This window comes from Gobius niger (genome assembly GCF_951799975.1).
Source record: "Gobius niger genome assembly, chromosome: 3".
Lineage (NCBI taxonomy): Eukaryota > Metazoa > Chordata > Actinopteri > Gobiiformes > Gobiidae > Gobius > Gobius niger.
In genome coordinates, this window is record NC_136854.1 from 26,141,282 (window position 1) to 26,164,976 (window position 23,695).

General features: G+C 40.9%; 1 protein-coding gene across 1 annotated transcript in view; it reads left to right on the forward strand.

Moving 5' to 3' along the window:
• Nucleotides 1–2,260: 2,260 nt before the first annotated feature.
• Nucleotides 2,261–23,695, forward strand: part of LOC306961255 (phospholipid-transporting ATPase ABCA1-like) — a 28,823-nt gene continuing 7,388 nt past the window's right edge. Inside the window, exons 1-28 of the mRNA XM_079553926.1 lie at nucleotides 2,261–2,417; nucleotides 5,060–5,163; nucleotides 6,209–6,302; nucleotides 6,885–7,026; nucleotides 7,170–7,288; nucleotides 10,588–10,709; nucleotides 11,823–12,014; nucleotides 12,865–12,954; nucleotides 16,327–16,570; nucleotides 16,877–17,016; nucleotides 17,114–17,230; nucleotides 17,786–17,980; nucleotides 18,907–19,118; nucleotides 19,210–19,386; nucleotides 19,924–20,146; nucleotides 20,338–20,559; nucleotides 20,732–21,050; nucleotides 21,125–21,299; nucleotides 21,382–21,513; nucleotides 21,604–21,743; nucleotides 21,826–21,963; nucleotides 22,101–22,330; nucleotides 22,423–22,495; nucleotides 22,631–22,833; nucleotides 22,918–22,969; nucleotides 23,079–23,183; nucleotides 23,297–23,445; nucleotides 23,547–23,671. Coding sequence (XP_079410052.1) covers nucleotides 5,098–5,163; nucleotides 6,209–6,302; nucleotides 6,885–7,026; nucleotides 7,170–7,288; nucleotides 10,588–10,709; nucleotides 11,823–12,014; nucleotides 12,865–12,954; nucleotides 16,327–16,570; nucleotides 16,877–17,016; nucleotides 17,114–17,230; nucleotides 17,786–17,980; nucleotides 18,907–19,118; nucleotides 19,210–19,386; nucleotides 19,924–20,146; nucleotides 20,338–20,559; nucleotides 20,732–21,050; nucleotides 21,125–21,299; nucleotides 21,382–21,513; nucleotides 21,604–21,743; nucleotides 21,826–21,963; nucleotides 22,101–22,330; nucleotides 22,423–22,495; nucleotides 22,631–22,833; nucleotides 22,918–22,969; nucleotides 23,079–23,183; nucleotides 23,297–23,445; nucleotides 23,547–23,671 — 4,196 coding nt within the window. The 5' untranslated portion in view covers nucleotides 2,261–2,417; nucleotides 5,060–5,097. The remainder of the gene's footprint in view (nucleotides 2,418–5,059; nucleotides 5,164–6,208; nucleotides 6,303–6,884; nucleotides 7,027–7,169; nucleotides 7,289–10,587; nucleotides 10,710–11,822; nucleotides 12,015–12,864; nucleotides 12,955–16,326; nucleotides 16,571–16,876; nucleotides 17,017–17,113; nucleotides 17,231–17,785; nucleotides 17,981–18,906; nucleotides 19,119–19,209; nucleotides 19,387–19,923; nucleotides 20,147–20,337; nucleotides 20,560–20,731; nucleotides 21,051–21,124; nucleotides 21,300–21,381; nucleotides 21,514–21,603; nucleotides 21,744–21,825; nucleotides 21,964–22,100; nucleotides 22,331–22,422; nucleotides 22,496–22,630; nucleotides 22,834–22,917; nucleotides 22,970–23,078; nucleotides 23,184–23,296; nucleotides 23,446–23,546; nucleotides 23,672–23,695) is intronic.

Sequence of the window (23,695 nt, forward strand, 5' to 3'; positions counted from 1 at the left end):
TTTTTAAAGACTTTCCTAAGAAATGTGAATGCATCTTTCATGAAGTTAGCCCAGATTCTCTAAGTAAAACATCATTATGTAACCTTTGCCGGTGATAAGTTATCTTCAATGTGCAGCCAGGCAGACAGTTCAAGTCCTTTTCTGGTGGATTAATGGCTAATCTCCTTCAATGAGGATTTTAAGTGGATCCTGCAGAGAGAACGCACAGTAACCAGTACAAGAGTGACTAATGTTTAGCACTTCAGAGACAAACGGGACAGGCAAGTTCTTATGTAGACCTTAGAAGCATGCATATTATTTTAATCTTAAGAGTTATGTTTGAGGCACAGAGAAGTGCTCACTATTGCCCAATATTTCTGTCTGTATTTCCCGTCTACTCACAATGCCTCCCCCGTCCGAGCAATTATTTCCACCCCATTCACTCACACAGTCACACAGGCAAAGAGGCAAAGTGGAGTGTGAACCTGCTGAAAAACCACAGACTTCTGGATATGGACGAACTCTCTTCACACATGTACTTTTCAAAAACAATAAGAAAATAGCACTATGTTTATTTCTACTTGTACTTTCAAAATAATCCAAGGAATGACATGGAATTTAAAGGAATAGGCCACCGTTCTTCCATCCTGAGATGTTCTTACCTGAGCTTAGACGAGTTGATGTGTACCTGTTTGCTCTTTGTGCATGCGCTTAGTCCCACAAAAAGACCAAAGATGTTGTTAGCCTTTAGCCTCTCCTCTATGGACCCAAACGGGGGTGAAGTTAGAAGCGGCCAAGCTCTTACACGTTTTCCCTATTTAAATACGGTTACGTGACTGGTTACACGAGATCCAAGTGTAGTCACTCAAAATTAAACATGTCGATTTTCTCAGCGGATAAAAGGGGTACTATATTGTAAGGCGTAATAACACCCTAGGAGCACTTTGACGTTTAATAATTTCGTATTAATATTTCCGATTAATGGATTGAGCGAGGTTTTAATTAATGGGTTTATTTTGTTGATATATTTGTCACAAAGACAATTTCAGTTGTACAATGACAATTAAAGCACAAATAAAGCACTTACTTTGTCAGGGGGGATTTTGGATATCTCGGTTAGGAGAAAAATATGTAAAGTAAAAAAATAATATATATGTATTCATAAGGGAATCAATCAGGTTAGGAATTTAATATTTAAAATAATTCCTCTGAAAATAAAAACATCAAAAATATTGGAAATCTGTAGGTCTGAAAGATAGAGATAATGTCACCACAATCTGAAAAAAATGCATTTGAAATTAAGATTTCCCATACATATCTATGGTAAAAATAAATAAATAAATATGAACATGAAAATACATTTTTTGTTTGTTTGTTTCCAGGTGAAAGTTTATATGTCAGATCAAATTAGTCCAAAGCCTGAAAACTGAAAATATGGGTGTGGTGCAAAGGAGCAATATAACAAAGTGGCTGTAACAGGATGGTTTATATCACTAACTTTTCTTTTTAACTACACAAGAGAACATTATTGAGAGCTCTTCGATATAGAATTTACAGTATATGTGAATATCAGTGTAAAATAAATGCTATATGTTTGCACTATAAGGTTGTGAAAGAGCACACACGGCTACACATAATTTGTAAACTATGATGGATAAACGCTGAATGTGCAATGAAGCAATGACAAGTTGACATCCATCCATTTATTGCTAAGCTGCTTACTCTCCATGGTCAAAGAGGTCCACAGCAGCGTGTCCCATGTAATGTAGTCACAGCAGGTTCACATCGGGAAGATAAACAATCCAAAGTCAAACCATTTTACACAGGAAATCATTTTAAAATTTAAAAAGCACTTTTTTTTTCTTCTTGTAACTGCGCCTGCAAACCTTTGGTGACCATTCTTACTGCCCTCTCTTATTTTTTGCAAGCTCTTAAGTCAACGAGGAGTTTTCCATTGCAGTTTAGGTTTACAAAGTAATCAACTGGACTTAGATCACAATCACATGAGCAAGAAAAGGCCTCTGAGAAGAGAATTGAAACGAACAAGTTGATTTTCAAAAGTACTACGATTTTTGGGGGGTAATTATTTTAATGTATTATCTACGTCAGCAAACAATTTTCGTTTCTCTGTAAAAGCGAATTCTGAATTGTGTGTGTGTGTGTGCCTTTAAGAGGTGTTTTGACTCCGCACGTGCTTTCCTTATATGGAGCGCCAACAAAGGGATGACCGCTAGTTACCTCTGCCTCTCTTCTCTGCTCGCTCCGCGCTGAGGCGCACTATAAAACCCTGGCCAAGGAAAAAAAGACCGTTTTACCAGACGCTGAGACGTAAAACTTATCAGGACCACAACAGGAGATATTTTACCATTAACGCATTGGGTTTTTGTTTATTAATGAAAACAGGAGTGGAAATTACAGGGCGATCTGGAACAAGCTCGGTGAGTTTAGACTGTTTTTCTAATTTTTTGCGAAGATTTGTTTGTTTCTTTGTTGATAGATAAAAAAAAAAAAAAGCCGTTTCTTTCTGCGGCGGGATGTTATGATGAAAGATACTTGGTACAGAGCTTCTTTTGCACATCTTTGCTTTGGATAATCTTCTTAAAGTCGTATCAAAATATTTCTTTCTCATATCCTTTGTGTGACTTGGGGGTCGTGAAGTTTGACTTGTCAAGTTGTGCCCTGAATGGGAAAGGTGTGTTGAAGATCAGTTTAATTGTTAGACAAAACGTTTGTAACATTTTCTGTTGATATTTGTCTGATTTGCCGTGTTTTTATTCTCCCGTTGACCGTATGCTTTTTGTAAATAAAACTAGCTATACCCGTTGCAGTTAAGAGCAACTTCCTGTTTGAGCATTACAAAGTAAAAGCCTAGTATTGCGTACACTTAATTCTTACTACAAGGTTTGTTGTTTAATGCTTTAAACATTGTTGCATATGAGTTATTTATATTCATAATGCCTTGTTTTGAATATTCCCAAGTATCAAAAGCAGCATATTGACAGTGACATACTTTCTTTCGATGTGCATTTTCTAGACAGATTCTGGTACTTTTATATTGAAGGCATGGTTGTTTTCCGGTTGCAACGTAGCTTCGTGTGCTTTGACGTGGCTTCGGTTGAGCGTCGAAAAACTCGATGACCGACAGTGGTTCTAGGGAACAATGAACACAAGAGTAGAAGTCATTGGAAAGATGAAGATCTTGGTTTTGTTGTCTGGCAAAAGCGTTGTTCCATCCCCCTACATGGCATAGTATTTGGGGGATAAGAATCGATATAGTAAGATGCGCCACGGCTCTCAATCGCTCTAAAAAACAAACAAAGAAACAAGTCTACAAAAGTGTGCGATTGAGACATTTAGACAATTTGGCTCTTTTCTTAGAGTCTTCAATGGCGTAATGATTTCATTGTTTTCTGCAAGCATTCTCTCGTTTCGAAGGAAAAGGGGGGGGGGGGGGGGGGAATAGGCAGATGTGATCTAACACGTGATTCAGAAATGATGGTAAACAAGTATAAAATGATGGTGTTTCTGTCGGCCGCTAGAGGCGCACTGGCTCTGCACCATTCGCCACAGAAAACATTCAACCTGAGAGCTGCTTTTATCTCTGGAGATCTTAAAGCCATGATAAAGAAGCTGTATTTTCCCAGCGATGATTAAATTATTTGACACGTGTGAAAACACACATCGCGCGAAAAGGGAGAATCTGGTCAAACATCTGGTTCTGAACGGAACATGTTAAAGCAAAACGAGCTGTTGACTCAAAATGGAGGCGCTGGTGGCAACTTGTTTGTGTTCATGAATAATACGGAGAAAAGCTTGGGAAATGAAGGGGAAAAGCCAAGAAAATGAAGGAGAAAAAGACAAGAAAATGAAGGGAAGGAAGTCCGCACAAGCAAGCCGTTCTGTGACTTTCTGGTGTGGAGTTACAGAGAACAGTGATAAGCGTTTTATTTACTTTCAGGCTACTTTTTGTTTTTTCGTGGTGAGAATACACGTTATCGAATTCACACCAGGAATTTTGTTTTAACTTTTATTGCCTGAAATAAATGTGAATGTTGTGGCAGTGACAGTAGAACAAACATTGACATTTGTTCAGAAAAACAACCACAACGGAGGGTCAGTTTGTTGATCTCAAAGTATCTGCTAATGCCATTGCACCATTTTTTATCAATCCCAGTGTGCTTACTAATGTTACACAGTGCAGATAAACTGTGTGGACAAGGTCGTTCTCCCAAATAGAGAGTTGGCAACAATATAGGAATATTTTTGAAACAATAGTGTAGAATGTATGCAGCTTGTGTCCTTGATAAAGATGCTGTCATGTCCTCAAGGAGCCAAAGGTGCTAAAGCGCTACAAATGTTAAGTTCTGTTCTGTAAGTTCCTATTAAATGTATGAACTATTTGTCTTTACCTGGAGGATTAAAAGAATTGCAAAAAAACAACAACCTGCAACTCAAAAACCTCTTGCCTCATTCACAAACTTACCACTGACCACTCAGCCGTCATCATGGTCAGATGACCTTTGGACTGATGGGTACATATTAAGTAAATCTCAGGCAGACCCCTCACTTCGCTTTAGCGGGGGTGCAGGCTGCTGTTTTAATACTGCTGTTTGTCAGGTGGGTCCTGATGCTACATTATTCTGTTAAACTCACTTTCTCATTGGTAGTTTGATCATGTGGTTTTACTTGAACTACATTAATAGCCTAAAACTTGGCTTGCTATTTTTAGGGCTATTTGAGCACAGTTTTAGCAGCTATATAATATACTTTTATTTTGAAAAGTCCACATATTTCTGTAGTTTTATTTGACAGTAGATCTTTGCTAAGGTTGAAAGACTGTAAGTTTGCAAAAGTAACAACGTCACTGTCCCACTATCTAACGGTTAGATAGTGGCACTACACTTACTGGGAATTTGGTTTAAGTTAGCAGAAGTCAAAGTTATTTGAATAATTAACTTCTACGAACATCCAGTCCTCACATTTTGTTTCCTTATTATTATTTCTACTACATTTTGTACTTTAGTCCGCACCGCTACCCTCACTGTTTGCGCTGACTGACATTTTCGTCTGTCTTCTGTAGTGAGGAGCTGGAGTGGGCTCAGTGAGGAGGACAGCACGATGGCCGTCTCCACTCAGCTGGGCTTACTGCTATGGAAAAACTTCACTTATCGACGGAGACAGACGGTAAGCACGGGGCCATTACTGTTCACCTGTGACTCAGTGCATTCCAGCGTCTCGGTGGTTTATTGGAGTGTTTTAAAATACGTCTGTAGCCCTTAGAATTGTTACGTTAAATTCAAGTACTATAATCAAGGGTTATTCTCTGAGCACACGAAGCGATTGGTCGAGAGTCAAGCCGTTTCAGGAAAGCTTGTCCGGCTACACATTAGCTGGACATGCTTTGTACAGGAGGCAATATGAGTGCTAAAATGTTCAAAACTAGTCCGGTGAAGCTTTCTGGTTGCTACACCAGGCGCAGCAGGAATAGCTAAAAAGTAGTTCTCATAAATAGGGCCCTTCAATGCGCTGACTATGGAGATCATAATGTTGTGGCTTCTCTCCACTGTATCATTATTTATGTATTCCGTGTGTAGGAAGGGGAACAGTGGACTTTGAGCTAAACACTGAAAAGAGAGTAGTTTGACTCAAAGACATGGTGGTGACACATTTCCTTGCGAGTTTTATTACCAAGCACCCATTTTGTTCTGGCTGATGCCCACACAGTCACAGAAATGTAAGTCAAAACCACTTCTGGGCTCTGACATACCGCTCCTTTCTGCTTGAGTGGCCCATCTTATCTACATACAATTAGGTCATTTGTCCATCAGATGAAGACGGTGGCTGTGGTAATGTGACTTCCAGGCCACTTGTTCGCAACAAAGACATGCGGGACATGAGACACTGTCCTTATTCTTTATCCTCGCCGCGCTGCAGTTAATTCTCTGAGCAGGCACAGAGACCATATGGAGCAGATGGAGTGGCCCATACAGTCTTGTAAAGCCCGGACTCCTCTGTATGTCTCCCCTTATTAACCCATATACTCTCCCAGATCCGGGGTGGGATTACTGTTTACACAGGCAAACAGCAAACAGGCCCTAACACACACACAAATGCAAACACAAGTTAACATCAACTGAAGTTAAACTGACCTCAAATGACCTCAATACAAACTTACTCTGTCCTGATTAACTCAAGTGTCTTTGATTGAACTTTCCGTGTCTTCCCACAGGTCCAGCTCTTGATTGAGATCATCTGGCCACTGTTTATCTTCTTCATCTTGATTTCGGTTAGAATACATTACCCCCCCTACGAGCAACATCAATGTAAGTATTGCTCAAGTGACATTACCACATTTCTGATAATTTCATCATATTGTACTTTATGTCCTCTTGGAACATCCAAGCTGTTAAAGATTTCCCTGTAGTGCCCCAGAAAACGCTGTGGGAATTGCGTCAATATTTGTTTTAGTGGTGAATGTTGCTGTGGACAGAAAATAAAGAAAATGACATTAATGATAAAGCTAGATTTATTCGCATCTTTACAGCTTCAACTCAATGCATACATAGTTTTCTTAAGCTATGTCAAATGCACACTTGTATCTTCTATTTTGTGAATACAGTAAATAAAATCAGTCAAAATCTTATCTTATGGTAGGGGTTATTGTAATCTTGTTAACCTCAATGATTTACAGCAGTAGCAAACATATCAGCTGATAAGAGTTCATCATAAAGTGAAGACCGAAATATGACAGGCTGTAAGATCAATTGTGTATGTCTGTAGTTTACATAGTCTCTCAAAAGACATTGGCCTTGTGTTGTCCTAAAGTCTTATTGAAATAAATAATAATAATAAAATAATAATAATAATAAAAAGTTGATTTTTCTCCCTCCCCTTTAACATTTCAGGTCATTTTCCAAACAAGGCCATGCCCTCAGCTGGTACCCTGCCGTGGGTACAGGGCATCATTTGCAACGCCAACAACCCCTGCTTCCGCTCCCCTACACCTGGAGAGAGTCCCGGGATGGTCGGAAACTTCAACGATTCTATGTAAGTCCAAATACTGATTTTTCGATGTGTTTAAAATACAAAAAAATCAAACTAATTTTGAGATAACTAAACGTTTCAGTTAAATGTATTCAGAAAAGAGAGCACTTTATGGTTTTAATATTTGCTGTGGTGCACATCCTCAGAATTTCCCGCCTCATCACTGACGCCAAGAAGATCCTGCTGTACAGCCAGAACGACAAGAGCTACGAGGGCTACAAGGGTCTGGTCCGAGCACTCAGGAAGCTGCAGAAGAACACAGCCCGTAAGACCCTCTTATATCTTCTCTTAATTAAACTCCCAGCATTTTTACATTTTGACAAAAACCAAGTGAAATCCTCCTAGACACGTGCTGATATAACTTTCACATGTAATACACTATTAAATCCATTTTGCCTCAGTTTTGGGATGTTCACCATGTTAAATGTTAATAGTTTATTCAAAATGTAGGTTTTGTTCACATACTCATCATCATAGGCTTCTTGGTGGAACACTGTAATGTAGTGTAAGTGAGGACTGGGGCGCATACCCTCTGCTTCTCTTATCAGTGCCCGCCAGCCGCATGATCTTCCAAAAGTTAAGACAGTTTGCTCCTCCTAGAAGGGCCCCCTTGGAGAACTGTGGAGGAATAAATGCTATGTGGTCCTTTATGAGTTCATGTTACATTAAAAATGTTCTGTACAGTTAAGAACGTAATTTAAACTTTTTCAACCATCCCAAAGTTGCATTTCATCCATAACAATAACAGTACATTACTTAAACACACTACCACCTCACTTAGCACATCTAATTTGGACAAAGGAAGCATAAAATCCTCATTGAATAAACCCAGATTTTTTGAATTACGGTTTTGTTCTGCATTAGTTACGTTGTCCTGGCCCCTTCTCAGCACATTGCTCTTGGGCTTTTGTCAAATATAAGGGTCTTGTTGTTTCGGTTTCCAATATGCTCGCCGAGAGGTACATCTATTCATGTAATAGACGTTCACGTGCCTTCAAATGGCTGGAGACAACCCATTAGCAAACGATGAAAAGAAAATATTGACACTTATCATAAATCCCCGTGGCCTACGCATGAAGTGGAGTCATTCATCATGACTTCGTGGTCAGTCAGTTTTGTTTTCCTTGGCTGGAAACACGTTTGCTTCAGCTGTGTTCTTTATCATAATAATAATGAAATGTACAGGCGTGTTTTGTTTTGAGGCCACGTGAGACACTGTTCGATACAGGCGACAGTGATGGAGGGATACATAAGGGAGGGCAGCGCTATAGCGGGCTGCAGAGGGAGGAGACTCACGTGCAGCTTAATAATTCAGCCAGAGGTCAGGGAAGAGATTTGTACTGATAAAGCGTTAAGGGGTCACCCAGAGAGGTCAGCATTTTTACTGTATAGACCGCGACAGCTGGTTTAGTCCCATAAGACACAATGTTTCATGTCGAATTTTGCCTTTGCTAAACAGTGGCTTATTTGGGGGTATGACGTAGAGATAGTTAAAAAAAAATCTTTGTCAGTGTTCATAATGTCTTTCAGGGCTAAGGCCACAGCTGTGACACTGGTCCTATCTGGCTATTTATTGTCCGGACTTGGGGGTTTTTCTAAGCACCAAAAGGCCTTCAAACTCTTTCACAAAAAATATTCTAAAACTAATTTATGAAGTGAAAATAAAAAGTCTGTCATCCTTATCTCAAAGAGATAAATAGTTCTTACAACACACCTGTTTTTACACCAAAAGGAATGATTTGTTCTGGCACATTGCTGACATTTCCGGAAATTTTGTGACAGCATTTTTATTTTTTTTCACACTTGAAGCGTTTGCACAGAGGATCCAAAATGCAGCAGAAGTTGATTGTACGTAGGCCGTTGTGAATATGTCCATCTAAACCTGCATGTTAGCTAATGGTAAGGCCTTTAAGGGCTCGTTTGGCCACGGAGGGAACTATCTAAGTTTGTCTTGTGTTTGAATTCGTGTTTGCTTTGAAAAGAGACACGCAACACCCAGAGCATGTATGCACTTGAATCCGATGAAAGAGGGATTGCCCTTGTTTAAAATCCTGCTTAAGCCCAAGTCCAAACAATGACAGATAATAACTGTTACTTGTGTTGCTTGTACTACACAGTCTCTATGTCTCTGGATAATATGTAAAGATCGAGCGCACTCAGTTGTCCAAACAAAGATATTTCAAATGGCTACATGTGTCTTTGCTGACTCTGTTTTTCTACCAAAGTGAATCAGCACGGTCGGTCCCCAAAGCCACTGCCACACACGGGAGTGTTTCTGCTGGGACTCTAATTAGACCTTATTAGCACTCCCTTACCGTTTGCCCTTGAGATTTGTGGTTGAAAAGTTAGCTCAAAAAAGCTTTCATGGAGGTTGTGCCTTGTCTCTCATCGTCAATGAAAAGGAATCAGTTGCTATTTGTTAGTAATAGTTAGGACATTCATTATGAATGCTCAACAATAGCACGACTTTTAGAGCAATGGATCTGCCCTTGTTGTATAGGACAGGAGTTCTCAAAGATTATTGCAAGGAATTATTTTTTTGCAAAAGCCTATTTAAGTAAATTGCATCAAATAAAAAAACACAGCTGCGATAACTTTAGTGTCACAAACTAAACAAGAGCGGACTGAGAGCTTTCTAAACTCACCGCAAATGGACACAAGACATGCTGACTTCCTTACTCACACTGATAGGCAAATGCATGAGAAAAATAAAATTTGTGCAAGCTCAACAGAGACTGTTCTCTTTCATTTCCTCTCCTGGGAGCGCAAAGTGGTTCCTGCTTGCCTGTGTCTTGCGAAATTTTAAGAACGCAAAAGATAAAAGATTTACTGGAGATGAGCTAATCTGTAAGGAAAAAGCTGACTCTGGCATTTGAAGATTTGGCATGACCTATTTCATTATGCGACGTGATTAGCAGGATGCAAAAGGCATAACATAAAAGCTACACTTATATAACAAACAGAGACTGCTTTGTTTGTTATCATAATAACAGGCAGTACACCAGTCGCCTGTGGGCCCATTTCGTCTGGGTGAGCTTTTTCTTAACCTACTTTCATTTGGGCTTTTGTTGGAATAAGTAAATCTGTTCCCAGATTTGTTAAAAGATGGAGGGAAAAGTTAGTGCTATTTAGAGCGTTGTAGAATGACCGGGAGTAACCTCCTCTGCGTGAGGGCCGGAGTCTTGAGCTCATAAACTGACTCCAGCCAGTTTCATAAATGCTTTGACGTCTGAGAAATGCAGCAAAGGAACAAAACGTCCTCACACAGGCAGCATCTTCAGTAAAGCCCACTTATTAAGTAAGACCTCAGCTGGTGTTGTTCGAGATGAAAAGTGAAGACAATTAACCAGCATTGTCTCACCATGAAAGTATACAAGAAATGCAATTGTCCAGATGAAAAGTGGAAAACAGTATGAGTCACTCCGTCACTGTTTACAGTAACAGTGCTGAAGTGATAGTTATTCATCAGAGCTGGATTTTTCGAAGTAAAAAAACTACAGGCCTAGCGCACTTAAGTTATGATTAACACTGCCCTTTTTTCATTCTACTCTTGATTTTTTACAGGGTTCAAATTGAAGGACTTTTTGAAGGATAATGAGACACTATCCCATTTCCTCCATCACAACGCCTCTCTTCCTCGTCACGCTCTGAAGCAGATTGTGGAGGCTGATGTCAACCTGGAAAAGGTGAGATATCTTAAGACATTTGAATAAAACATACACCTCGCATGCTGTGTGTTATAAAAAGCAACACGACGTCGTACAGCATTCAGCATTGTAGGGACCTTGTCTTTGACGGCGCCTGTTGTGGCACAGCTAAGCCTTTAATACCGAGCTGAAATTCACCCTTGGTGGGGGCATCGTTGAGCTGATGGGCATCCCTTGCTTTTGAACACTTGCCCTCTTCAAGTCCTGCTTTTTTACATTGTTCGAGTGCAAATCACCGTCTTAGCCTCCAAAGATCCCCAACAGAGCACACCTCCGCTACAGTATGTGCCATAAGAGACACACATGGCAGGCACACGGTTTTACTTTGAGCTTGATGCATTTTCATCGTCGTCTATCACATTGTTGCGGCAGCTCTATGGATAACAACATCCCCTCTGCGCAGTTGGTGGGCTGCAGTCACATGACCTGCTCCTCCCCCGCTCCTCTTCTCAGAAGCACGTGCACGCTCTGTCCAAATGTCTGGCACATTTCATCTCTGCCAAAGACGCCCATTGATCAGAGAAAGTCATTAGGTCTGCAGTGGTCGCAGGATTTCACGTTCGATTGTTTCCTTTGAAGAATTCATTAAGCAGTGTGGAAAAGGATGCTGCTCACTATGATCTGTCGTCATCTATATAGGATGAATGTTGATTGATAATAATGCACAGTATATTGTTCTAAGCTCCTATGTTATTCAGTATAAAGGGATTAGTTGCTCGGTGTGCATGTATGTAGCTAGATAAACATGATACGACGGCACACACTGGTCAAGGACGTTTGGTTGTTTTCTGACTCCTACACAAGTGCGCAACATCTTGCCCCGTTGTGGGAACAAACACAGAAATCCTGCTTTGTCTAGTTCTTTCTCATATCACCGAAACAAACATTTTGTAACCACTGACATCGGTGTTTACTCATCACTCAACTTTGGATCTAAAATCCGGTATCGTTTTCAACTGGCATCGAAATTTCAATGATAACAAACACAAAGTCAACACAAAATCGGGACAAATGTGCGATACCCATTTGCTCACTTTACCAACTAAAAGTCAAAATTTTAAAACAATTCCAACTTTTTTGTCTTCTTTTTAGGTGCTCACAAAGGGTTTCGGATTCCACCTCAGAGATCTCTGCAACACGACACCCATCGAAGAGTTTGTTCACATTGCCGACCACAACGTCTCCCGTTTGACGCAAGAAATCATCTGCAATTCGCCCAGTGAATGGCTGAACAAAGCACAGAGCCACTTCCTCTCCAATCTAGACTTCCTCAAACCGATTCGAGTAAGTTATGCAGAAATGTTTAAGGTTTATTTTAGTCAGGTGTAACACAAAACTCCATTTTTCAGTTAGGAGCTCTGACAGCTTTCCCCCTTTCTCTTTCACCTTTTCCTCACTTTCCTTACGCCCACCTCCTCTTCCTGGCATTGAGTAAAAGGCCACAGACCGTACTTTGTTTCCCAATCCCTGCTTGTTCTATTGCAATACTAAAAACACCATTGGGTAAAGCCTTCCTGTTTTCTCCCCTATTGACAAATATGGTAAAGTTTATATCCAGCGCTGGTATGTCCTCGCGACACCTGTGCTTTATCTAATGTCACACGTTCCTGCAGCTGATACTTGAGAGCCACAGCACTGACTGCAGTCCACGTCCACACAGGAAGAGGGACAGACAAACAGCCGCAAAACACAAGTGGTCAGACTGAGGGGAACACGTGAGGGTCAAACATCACATGGAGGGGTTATTCTGTCGTGGTCATTCTGAACTTTGACCTATAGAACTTCTTCTTTCAGTGTGCTAATGAGAAATGAGCTCAATTTCAGTGATTAAAGACCACCCCTGAATTATAACACCGAACCTCTTTTCTGTGTTAGTCAAAGCCATATTATTTTTGTGCTGATTCACAATTATTATACTCCATTAAAACAATTACTGAATCACTGATTAATAAAGCTTTTTTGTTCCGCTTTGCTTTATTAGTCAGTGAAACAATTTTGACTTCATTAGTGTTTAATAATGGGGAGCTGTTTCATACTTTTTTCATAGCATCTTTTCACAGGGAAATCAATCACCTTATCCTCAATACTTAATCTTGTAATAACAATGGCCTCTTTCTGATTTCCCCCGTAACAGAAAGATGTAAAGACGGATCCCAAAGTGGTTCAGGAAGTCTCCGCTGCGACGGACGGTCTCTTGGAAAGTCTGGGAGCTCTGGCCGTGGAGGTAAATACAAAACCCACCTCATGTTTCAACATACATCGGACCACCAGGAGACAATGTTTGATGCCGAAGTTCAAGTTCAATTGTAATATTTGCCCGCTCGATCAATGGCTTCTAAGAATACATCAGTGTTTACAATTGAATGGACCCAAAGTGTTTCAAAGTAGGAAACACAAATAGTGCTTATTTTTTAAATTTGTTGCATGTTACATTTTTTGGACTTGTGTAGCAGTTATTGCACTTTTGACACATGGTAAAATAGTTTAGGTTGTGATATTGTGCGCAAACATAATACATACAGATTCTCAAACTGCCACTGGTGCTCAGGGTCATCTGCAATTTTAGACTTAATTTCATTTAGTAATGTATTTAATGTGGGTGTTTTATGGTTTAGACATGTTTTACTCCCAGTTTAGAGATCATTCAAACCACTTTAGACCGAGTTAATCCTGGTTTGATCTTGATCTAGGCCTGGTGATACTCGGAAAGTCAAACATTTTATGAGGTGATACTTTGTGTGAAAGGTTTGAGAATCTCCGGTGTATCGGCAGCTGGGCTTTACCCTCATACAAAACTTTAGGCCCTGTTTAGTTTTCATATCAATGTACACATTTCGTGATATGCAGTTTGAGGATTATCTGTAATGTCTTTGTTCTACATTTAAGGATTTTAGTCAAAACTGTAAAATCGATGAATAGCTTGCAAATTACTGTAGTGCACTGTTTGTGTGAACTTTATTTGACAATTAAGCGTTTCAAGAGCCTGGTGCTGTTTCACCATAATGAATACTAGCGCATTGGGAGCTTATTTTTTAAAGAGATTATCAGCGTTTGCTTCACATTCATTACAGGAAAATATCAGGCTGAGTGCAGAAATACACTCAGGTAATCTTAGGTAATGGATGGGTCTGTAAGTGAGGACATTGTTTAAAAAGAAAAAAAACTGTAGGATGTCCTTGCTGAAATTGTTCTTCAGTTTTGCAGATGCTTTCTCTTCATTGATCCACCAAATCCTGAGATCGCCAAATCAGTTTAATTTAAATTCTTCAAATCTGCCTTTTCTTTCAAAAGACAAATATGAGAGACTTCTATATAGACTCTTTTGTTACCTGGTGTTTTCGAGCAACTGTTTCATTAAATAGCTAGAAAAAATGTAGAAAATCCTTTTGCGGTAGTCTAGAGTTCACCAAATTGATTAATTCCAGACATATTCCCATAACATCTATTTGTTATCAGTGCTAGAGACCTGACAGTGAGTTTACTTCAATGCATATCCCTATGCATTGGACACACTATGGTCTCTATAAAAGCTGGTCTGGCCTAAAAGGCTGAATGAACTCTAGTAACCTCTCACAGCCTGCTCTATGAGGTTACACAAGGGTGTTCTTAAGCTTTCCTGTCAGCTATTTACTGGTGTCTCTACGGATGTATGTGCGAGTGACTGTGTTCGTCACCTCGATCCTCTTGTTAGCGCTGACATCGTTTCATCAGCTCATGGCTCATATCCATCGGAATAGCCTTTAGCACTAGCAGATGACACACCACACACCTGACGCACAGTCTTCATCACACTTAAAATGTAAAATATAGATTGAGTAAATGCTATATAACAGGTTTAAGCAGTCATCTATTATGTGTGCCTTCTTTCCAAAGATTTACATTTGCCTTAACATGCAGCACTTATCCTCTTTAGACACGAAGCATGTGATTACTGAGTTGACACTGCCAGGTAACCACAGTGTGGTTTTTCTGTGTGCAGCTGGTGATCTGAGAAGTCTCACTTTCTCTTTGTGAGAAACCAGACCTAAGTTAACGCTATTTGACAGGTACGAATTACAGGCAGAATAGTGTGAGATGCCTGTTTGGAGCAGTCGACGGGAATGTGATTTATTCTGAGCGCCCCCTGTTTTGGCTCCATCAGCGTAAATATTTCCCTTTGTTTGGAAATGATCGGCTTCAGTTTTTGAATATAATAGGGCTGTACTTGTGGAGGCTGCTTATTAGGAGAATGGCCGTTAGTAACCTCTCTTTGTTCTGGAAGCTTCTGGTAGCACCTCTTTCTCTCTCTCTCTCTCTCTCTGTGTGTGAGTGTGTGTTCTGCATCCTGTCTCTCAACACAGAGTGGTTTTCTTTTTTTAAATCGTATGTATCTTTATATAAAAGGAACATACTTGATTTCAAAAGCCTATCCCAGTCCAAACCCATCTTATTTATACAGATGTATTTCTGTCACATGATATTTTTCTGGGTGCCATTTTGAGGAAAAAGGTACATAGAAATAAAATAGCCTTGGTGAATGTAATAGATATAAAAACATGTATACGACAATAGGGTTGATAAAAACAAAGAAATTAACAAACTAAATCCCTTCGTCAGATCTTCCTCTTCTGTGTGCTGGCAACATACAATCCTTTCATTTTCATTTCCATTAAATTCGGGATCATGAGTTCGTGACATGACTCTCGGCCAGTTTTGAGACATTATTGGGGACTTGTACGGACTTGTTTGATGACCGATGTTAACCTCCTTATGATTCACAGTGAACTCCCTCAGCTGCAACACAATGTCACCAAACGATTACAATCAACAGTACTTTGTCTGTTTGAGAATAAATTGCCCCACTGTGTATGTTAACTTTATGTAACGCTCCTATTAATAATTCTTATGCAACAATAACACATTCGCAACACAAGGTTATCGTGACCTAAAATAAAATTCACACTTCGTATTCATGGCAAGTTGAGATAGCATTCTGGCACAACCTAAACTGATCACTTGAAAAGTATCACCCCAGACCTAGCCGATGTCGGACTCGGCGAATAGGACTGTGAAACTCAAACCCCTCGCCATGTCCACTTCCACATAGTTTAAATATCCTGTCTGTGTTGTGATAGGTGATACCCACACAAATTAAAGTGTAGCTTGCATTTTGTGTAACTTAAGCTTGTTCGACGGTATATCCGTCATAGCTATGTTAGGTACAGTACAGTGATATCTTACTCTGGAAGTCTGTGTCTCTCCCTTATTCAGCAGAATGCCCTTATTTTTAATATATTGAACCGTCACCATTCTGGGCAAATTATATAACTCAATGTTGACAGTCATTATTTGTGTGCGTGTATGTGTGTGTGTGTGTGTGTGTGTGTGTGTGTCTGCGTGTGAGTGCAGTGATTCACTCATTTTCCTGCATAATACACCTGATGCTTTTCCCTGACACATGAAATTTGTTGCTGTAGGATCTGACTCTGACTGGTTACCGAGTTGAAAGCAATTTTGGGCCTACTTGATTTGACAATTTCACGAGAAGAAGTGAAATGCTAATCCAGCTTGTTTAAAAATACCCGTAACATTTTCTTGTCCTCGTCTTTCCCCTCAGCTCGCCAGCCTCGACAGTTGGAAGGACATGCGGAGAGAGATCCTGTATCTGACTGGAAACGCCACAGGCTCACCGAACCAGATGTACCAGGCCGTGTCCCGGATCGTGTGTGGGCACCCTGAAGGCGGCGGCCTCAAGATCAAGTCCCTGAACTGGTATGAGGACAACAACTACAAGGCCCTGTTTGGAAACCATGGCAACGACAGTGACCTTGAAACTGCCTCTGTGTACGACAACTCTTCAAGTGAGTAAACCTGGAACATATTTTAATGTTATTTTGTATCCATATCATAACTGTTAGAGTTGCACAATTCATAAGATATAATAAATGTTTTGAACTATGTGTTCAAAATATGCCCTACAGGTATTAGCACTCATATAATAATTGAAAGATTCCCTTTAGGATCAGGATTTTAGTGGTTCCTCTACTCTTTCTGGCCACTGGAGATTGGAAAACATGTCAAAATGGAACATTGAAAATCCGCTATGTTGGAAGTGACATCCTTAATAAGACTATAAATAGACAATGTCATTTGTATTGATTTTTCAGCTCCCTATTGCAACAACCTTATGCGGAGCCTGGAGTCCAGTCCGATTTCCCGTATGATCTGGAGAGCCTTGAAGCCGCTGCTGATGGGCAAAATCCTGTATACACCAGACACTCCGGCGACGCAAAGAATTATCCATGAGGTACAATTGGAACATGTTTAAATAAAAAAAATCAAACTAAATTAAAAATGTTCAATTGTGATCATAAATAAACTTCAATCATGTCGTCACTTTGCAGGTTAATAAGACCTTCCAGGAGTTCGGCGTATTCCGGGACCTCGGCGGTATGTGGGAGGAAATGCGCCCGAAAATCTGGAGCTTCATGGAAAGCAGCGACGAGATGGACTTAGTCAGGGTGGGTCCACTGAACTGACATTATACGCAGTAGCGGCTTGTCTAATTTGTTTTCCTGTTTACTGTTATCATCGTATCTATAACGTCTGAACTATAATCGGGCCTTTCAAGTGACCGTCAAAGAAAAGTGACCGCCCAAAATGCCCCATGGATTTTACTCACAGTTCACCCGTGTCTTGAGATCAACCTTAATCTCAGAAGAGTAGACTGTGTGGAGCCTCTATTTAGCATAAACATGTATCAGACCAGCGTTAGATACTTAGTATATTGACAGCAAAGCACGAAAAGTAATAGAAAGTTATAGTTTGTACCAAAATTTGTAACGAACTTGATACAACATGTTTATGCAGTATACAAACACAAGGTTGAGTGTGACAAACAGAACAATAGCAAGTCACTACTTCCATAATCTAGACTTCCACCTAGTGGCCAAAGCAGGTATTGTTTCTCGACGTCCAAAAACATGTTGAGACAAGTTTAAGAACAAAGCCAAACCATTGCTACATTTCTTGTATATTATTAATACTGACATGAATCTTTTTTGTCATATTTTCAGACTCTGCTGCAGAACAACGCCAGTGCCTCTTTCTTCAGCTCGTATCTCAGCGACACAGAGTGGAAAGTGTCCGATGTGGTGCGGTTTTTGTCCAAAGCTTCGGAGAGCATGCAGTCTGTTGGGGCAGCGTACACCTGGAGAGAGGTTTTCAATGAGACCGACCAGGCCATACAGACCATCTCTCGCTTCATGGAGGTCAGTTACCAGGTTTAAATAACGTGCAAAATCTGATTCAAATCTGTGCGTGAAAATGTGAAAGGTTTGACAGAAAATAAGAAATATAGGGCATAGTTTATGGTTTGACTCCATGTATGCTTTGGTTGCACAAGAGTTTAGGTCACGGTGTCACAGAGACACCACATGATGACCCAGGCTAAATGCAAATTGGCTCTTTAGGTCAGGACATTACAACATTTCATCAGGCTTTAATACATGCTTTTTTTTTACCCAATAAATGTATTAACTGGCAGAACGGCGATTACTGTAAATGCCCTCAAGTCACATGTTCCTTTGTAGAGATCCCCCGTCATATTGAATCAATGAAGTGACCAGCGTATCACAGTTAAGTCTTTGTGGGTCAGTGTGCTAGCAACAAGCTCTACCCACAAACACCTGACAGCTATTTAAGGCCTGCCAAGTGCTAATCAATTATCTTGCTCACTTGAGTAAAGGATTTAAGTGACCTATATTTAAAGAATGGATGAAAAAAAAAGTCTATGTCATGATGTTGCATAATCGCATCTATTATTAATAATGCCCTTTTTACAGTATTGGATTAATTATAATAGAGTTAAAGATGCAGTACATACTAATATACCTTGACTGTCTCTGAAAAGCAACCTACTGACCTACTCATGGTTATCTCCTATAAATGTGCTAAAGGTTTCTCCCTCCAGAAACTATGTCAGGACCATATAGAGCCATAAAAGTCACGCTTGTTGAGTCACTGGTGTGTTTATTGTGAATTCCTTGAGCAATAACACTGCAGGGTCATCTCATGCCAACTAAGATTGTGCACTTTAGCCATTGATGCAAAAACTTTTTTTTTCTTCTTGAAAATATGTCAAATTATATTCATAATTATACATTATATTCCTGAAATACTGTTCTTTGTCCATTAGTGTGTGAATCTGGACAAGCTCGAGCCGGTTGCCAACGAGGAGCGGCTGGTGAACAAGTCCATGGGTCTTCTTGACAACCAAAAGTTCTGGGCAGGAATTGTGTTTCCGGACATCTCCCATAGCAGCAGCAGCGCCGACCTGCCTCCCAATGTTAACTACAAAATCCGAATGGACATCGACAACGTGGAGAGAACAAACAAGATCAAAGACGCGTAAGAAGCCCTTATGCAGCCTACGAATATTCCAGTTTATTTGTGGTTGTTGCATAAAGTGATGGATTTTTTATTTGTTTTTTTATGGCAGATATTGGGATCCAGGCCCCAGAGCAGATCCCTTTGAGGATCTGAGGTATGTTTGGGGTGGATTTACCTACTTGCAAGACGTCATCGAGCATGGAATAATCCGCGCTATCACCGGAACCAAGGAGAGGACTGGAATCTACATTCAGCAGATGCCCTACCCGTGTTACGTTGATGACATGTAAGATTAACGTTTTTGTATCGACCATTTATCAGGCCTGCAGAATCCACTGACAAACAAACCAAAGGTGCAATTTTAAGGGTTACAATTAGCAAATAGATTTTTTTTAAAGGGACTAGATGCAAGTTGGTCATTTTTACACTCACTACTGCCACCTCAGTTTGTATGTGTAACTGCAGTTTCTATATTAAGCTCACGCATGACGGCACTTAGGACGCGAATGAACACCTTTTTGAATGACAGTGCAGCATTTTAGAGGTTGTTGTGGTGAATAGGTCTGGGCTCATTCTACACATTAGGACATTGCTGGATCATTTAGGGGGAGGAAAATACATCATTTTAACATTTTTAAACTCTGCAGTCCCTTTAAGGCGGAACAATATGAGATGTTCTGAAAAACATCTAATTCTTTTACTAGTTTAGAAGATGCTAATGCTTTCAAAATGCTTCTGTCATGTGAATGTGAGAATATTCCAATTTTATGCATCCCATCAGTTATAATTTGCTGCTGTATAATTTTCTTATGCTCTTTTTCAGTTTCCTTCGTGTCATGAGCCGCTCCATGCCCCTCTTCATGACCTTGGCGTGGATGTACTCTGTTTCCATCATTATCAAAGGAGTGGTTTATGAGAAGGAGGCCCGGCTGAAGGAGACCATGCGGATCATGGGACTGAACAACGGCATCCTGTGGCTGAGTTGGTTCATCAGCAGCCTTATACCTCTGCTCATCAGCGCTGGCCTGCTGGTGATGTTGCTCAAGGTTTGTGTTGGAAACATGCTGCTCAAACATTAGTTCAGTGCTTAAGAATGTTGTGCTAAAGCTACTGAATTAGGCTTGTTATTAAGTTCGCTGTCACGCATCATTGTCTGACCATTTTATTTGCAAACAAAGGATGTCACCATATTGCTCTTACCAGAAAAATATTCAACAACTCTTCTTTGTTTTTTTAGATGGGAAACCTGCTGCCCTACAGTGACTCAGGCGTGGTGTTCTTATTTTTGGGGTCCTTTGGCGTGGTCACAATAATGCAATGTTTCCTGATCAGCACACTGTTTTCACGGGCTAACCTGGCTGCAGCGTGTGGCGGCATTATCTATTTCACCCTGTACCTTCCATACGTGCTTTGCGTGGCCTGGCAAGACTATGTGGGATTCGGAGCCAAAATTGTTGTGGTATGTTCACGTTTTGTTCACAAAAACAGTACTTTGATCAAGAGGGAGTGATATGTCCATTATAAACATTGTTCGACATATGGAAAACTATAAAGCATGTTAGGCACTTTTTTGTTTTTGCAAATGATATCCTATTTAGTCTAAAACAGGCTTTTCATTAATTTCCTTTCAGAGTCTGCTGTCTCCCGTGGCTTTTGGTTTTGGCTGTGAGTACTTCGCCCTATTCGAAGAGCAAGGCGTGGGGATCCAGTGGTCCAACTTGCTGGCCAGTCCCCTGGAGGGGGACAGCTACAACCTGACAACGTCCATCTGCCTCATGTTGTTCGATGCCGTGCTGTACGGAATAATGACCTGGTACATTGAGTCTGTGTTCCCGGGACAGTACGGCATTCCTAGACCGTGGTACTTTCCCTTCACGCGGACATATTGGTGCGGAGAGAAGGAAAACAAAAATCTCTCAAGTGCCCAGTCGAAGAAAGGCAATGCTGAAGGTACTTACTGTAGTGACAACCAAGTTATAACTTCCATCAGCGCTTACGACATAACTAACTTTTCCCTTTTATAGCTCTGTGCACCGAGGAGGAGCCCAGCCACATCGAACCTGGTGTATACATTGAAAATCTGGTGAAAGTGTACAGCCATGGGAACAAACTGGCCGTTGATGGACTGAGTTTAAGATTTTACGAAGGACAGATCACCTCTTTCCTTGGTCACAACGGAGCTGGCAAGACTACAACTATGTAAGCCTCATGATAGATTTGGCATTATGAATATACAGCATAGAACGTTTCAATATGTTTTGTCCTGTGTTGTCACTGATAGGTCCATCCTGACTGGGTTGTTCCCCCCAACCTCTGGTACAGCCTATATCCTCGGAAAAGACATCCGGAATGAACTGAGCACCATCCGGCAAAATCTAGGAGTGTGCCCTCAACACAATGTACTTTTTAGCATGTAAGTATCAGTCTTCCCAAGCTTTTTAAAAAAAAATATTTTAGATCAAATCAGGACATCTTGCTAACTTAACGGTTTTCTCTATCTCAGGCTGACAGTGGAGGAGCACATCTGGTTCTACGGTCGCCTCAAAGGTTTGCCCGAGGAGAAGGTGAAGGCAGAAATGGAGCAGATTGTTAATGATGTCGGGCTTCCCCACAAACGAGCATCCCGGACGAACACTCTGTCCGGTCAGTTATATAAGCGTGCTTTGTTCATAACTAACTAGTTGAAGTTGGCGTGTTTTAAACTTTTGTCGCGTTATAATCTCAGGAGGCATGCAGAGGAAGCTGTCTGTCGCCCTTGCCTTTGTCGGGGGCTCAAAGGTTGTGATCTTGGATGAGCCCACTGCCGGTGTCGATCCGTACGCTCGCAGAGGCATTTGGGATCTCCTGCTCAAATACAGACAAGGTAAAGATCAACACATTCAAGTTCTGCACGAGAAACAGGCCTGGCCCCGACATCCATAATAGTTGGTTCTAGCTATGTCACATGATGAACACAACCCTCAGTATAATATTATTTCTTTCTTATGTTACATTGCTTAGGTCGAACGGTGATCCTGTCCACCCACCACATGGACGAGGCGGATATCCTGGGCGACCGTATTGCTATTATTTCTCATGGAAAGCTGTGCTGCGTCGGCTCTTCCCTCTTCCTCAAAACTCAGCTGGGAACCGGTTACTACCTGACCCTGGTCAAACGAGACTACGACTTGACCCTTCAGTCCTGCAGGAATTCAGCCAGCACCGTGTCCTATACCAAGAAAACAGAAAAGGTGCTGTACTCGTGAATCGTGTGCCTTAAAATTGTGATGTGAAATTGCGACGTATTTTCCTCAATTCTGGTCTTTTTTTTCTTATTCTTCAGGAGGACAGTGTGTCAGAGAGCAGTTCGGACGCAGGATTGGGCAGTGAACCGGAGAGCGAAACGACCACTATTGGTGAGAAAAGGACATTTTAAAGCAAATAGCAATGTCATAAATAAAAGGAATAAAAGAAAAGAACAGAAGGTGCTGTTGATCTGCTTGTAAAGGGGCAGATGTATCTTAACCTTCTTTTTCCTCTTGGCCCCACAGATGTGTCCCTGATTTCCAATGTGATTTTCAAGCATGTCCCTGACGCCCGGATGGTGGAGGATCTCGGACATGAACTGACCTATGTGCTGCCCTACCAATCGGCCAAAGATGGAGCTTTTGTTGAGCTTTTCCATGAGCTGGATGACCGTCTGACGGATCTGGGTATCTCAAGCTACGGAATATCCGACACAACACTGGAAGAGGTAAGGATTGTGAACATGAATATTCATTTCACCCTTCATGAATATGTATTTAGGTCTTCTAAGTCTGTGTGCTTTCCACTTCAGATCTTCTTAAAAGTGGCTGAAGATAGTGGCGTGGATGCTGTTGAGCTTTCAGGTGAGTGGTTTATGTATTTGAATTTGTATGCACAGTTTCATGCCATGTCCCACATAAAGAGGAACTGACTGCAAGGATTGTTTATTGACAGTTTATTGTTTTCCTACAGATGGAGTTGTGCCGACCAGGACCCGGCGCCGCCATGCTTTCGGAGACCACCAGAGCTGCCTGAAACCCTTTACTGAGGATGACTTTGATTTCAACGACTCTGAAGGTGAGCCAGATAGAACTGCACTACCCAATCTGCAGTGCAATGATAGCTAACCTGTTATTAGCTAGCATTAATCATTTCGCTCACATGTCCCTAACCTCTGTCCCTCTTCCCAGAATCTCGTGAGACGGACTGGCTCAGTGGAACAGATGGTAAAGGCTCATTCCAGGTCAAAGGCTGGAGCCTGAAGAGACAGCAGTTTGTGGCTTTGCTGTGGAAACGCTTTCTCTACGCCCGCCGCTCCAGGAAGGGATTTTTTGCTCAGGTATATTCAAAGCCATGGTACATTTTTGCAGTGCTACGTTCAAATGAGCATACCTGAATGTGTGTTGCTTTTATTAACTTATTTTTATTTATCCCCTCCAGATTGTTCTTCCAGCAGTTTTTGTTTGCATCGCCCTAGTGTTTAGTCTGATTGTGCCACCTTTTGGAAAGTACCCCAGCCTTGCTCTGCACCCCAGCATGTATGGAGAACAGTTCTCCTTCATCAGGTAAGATTCATTTTAATCTCTTTT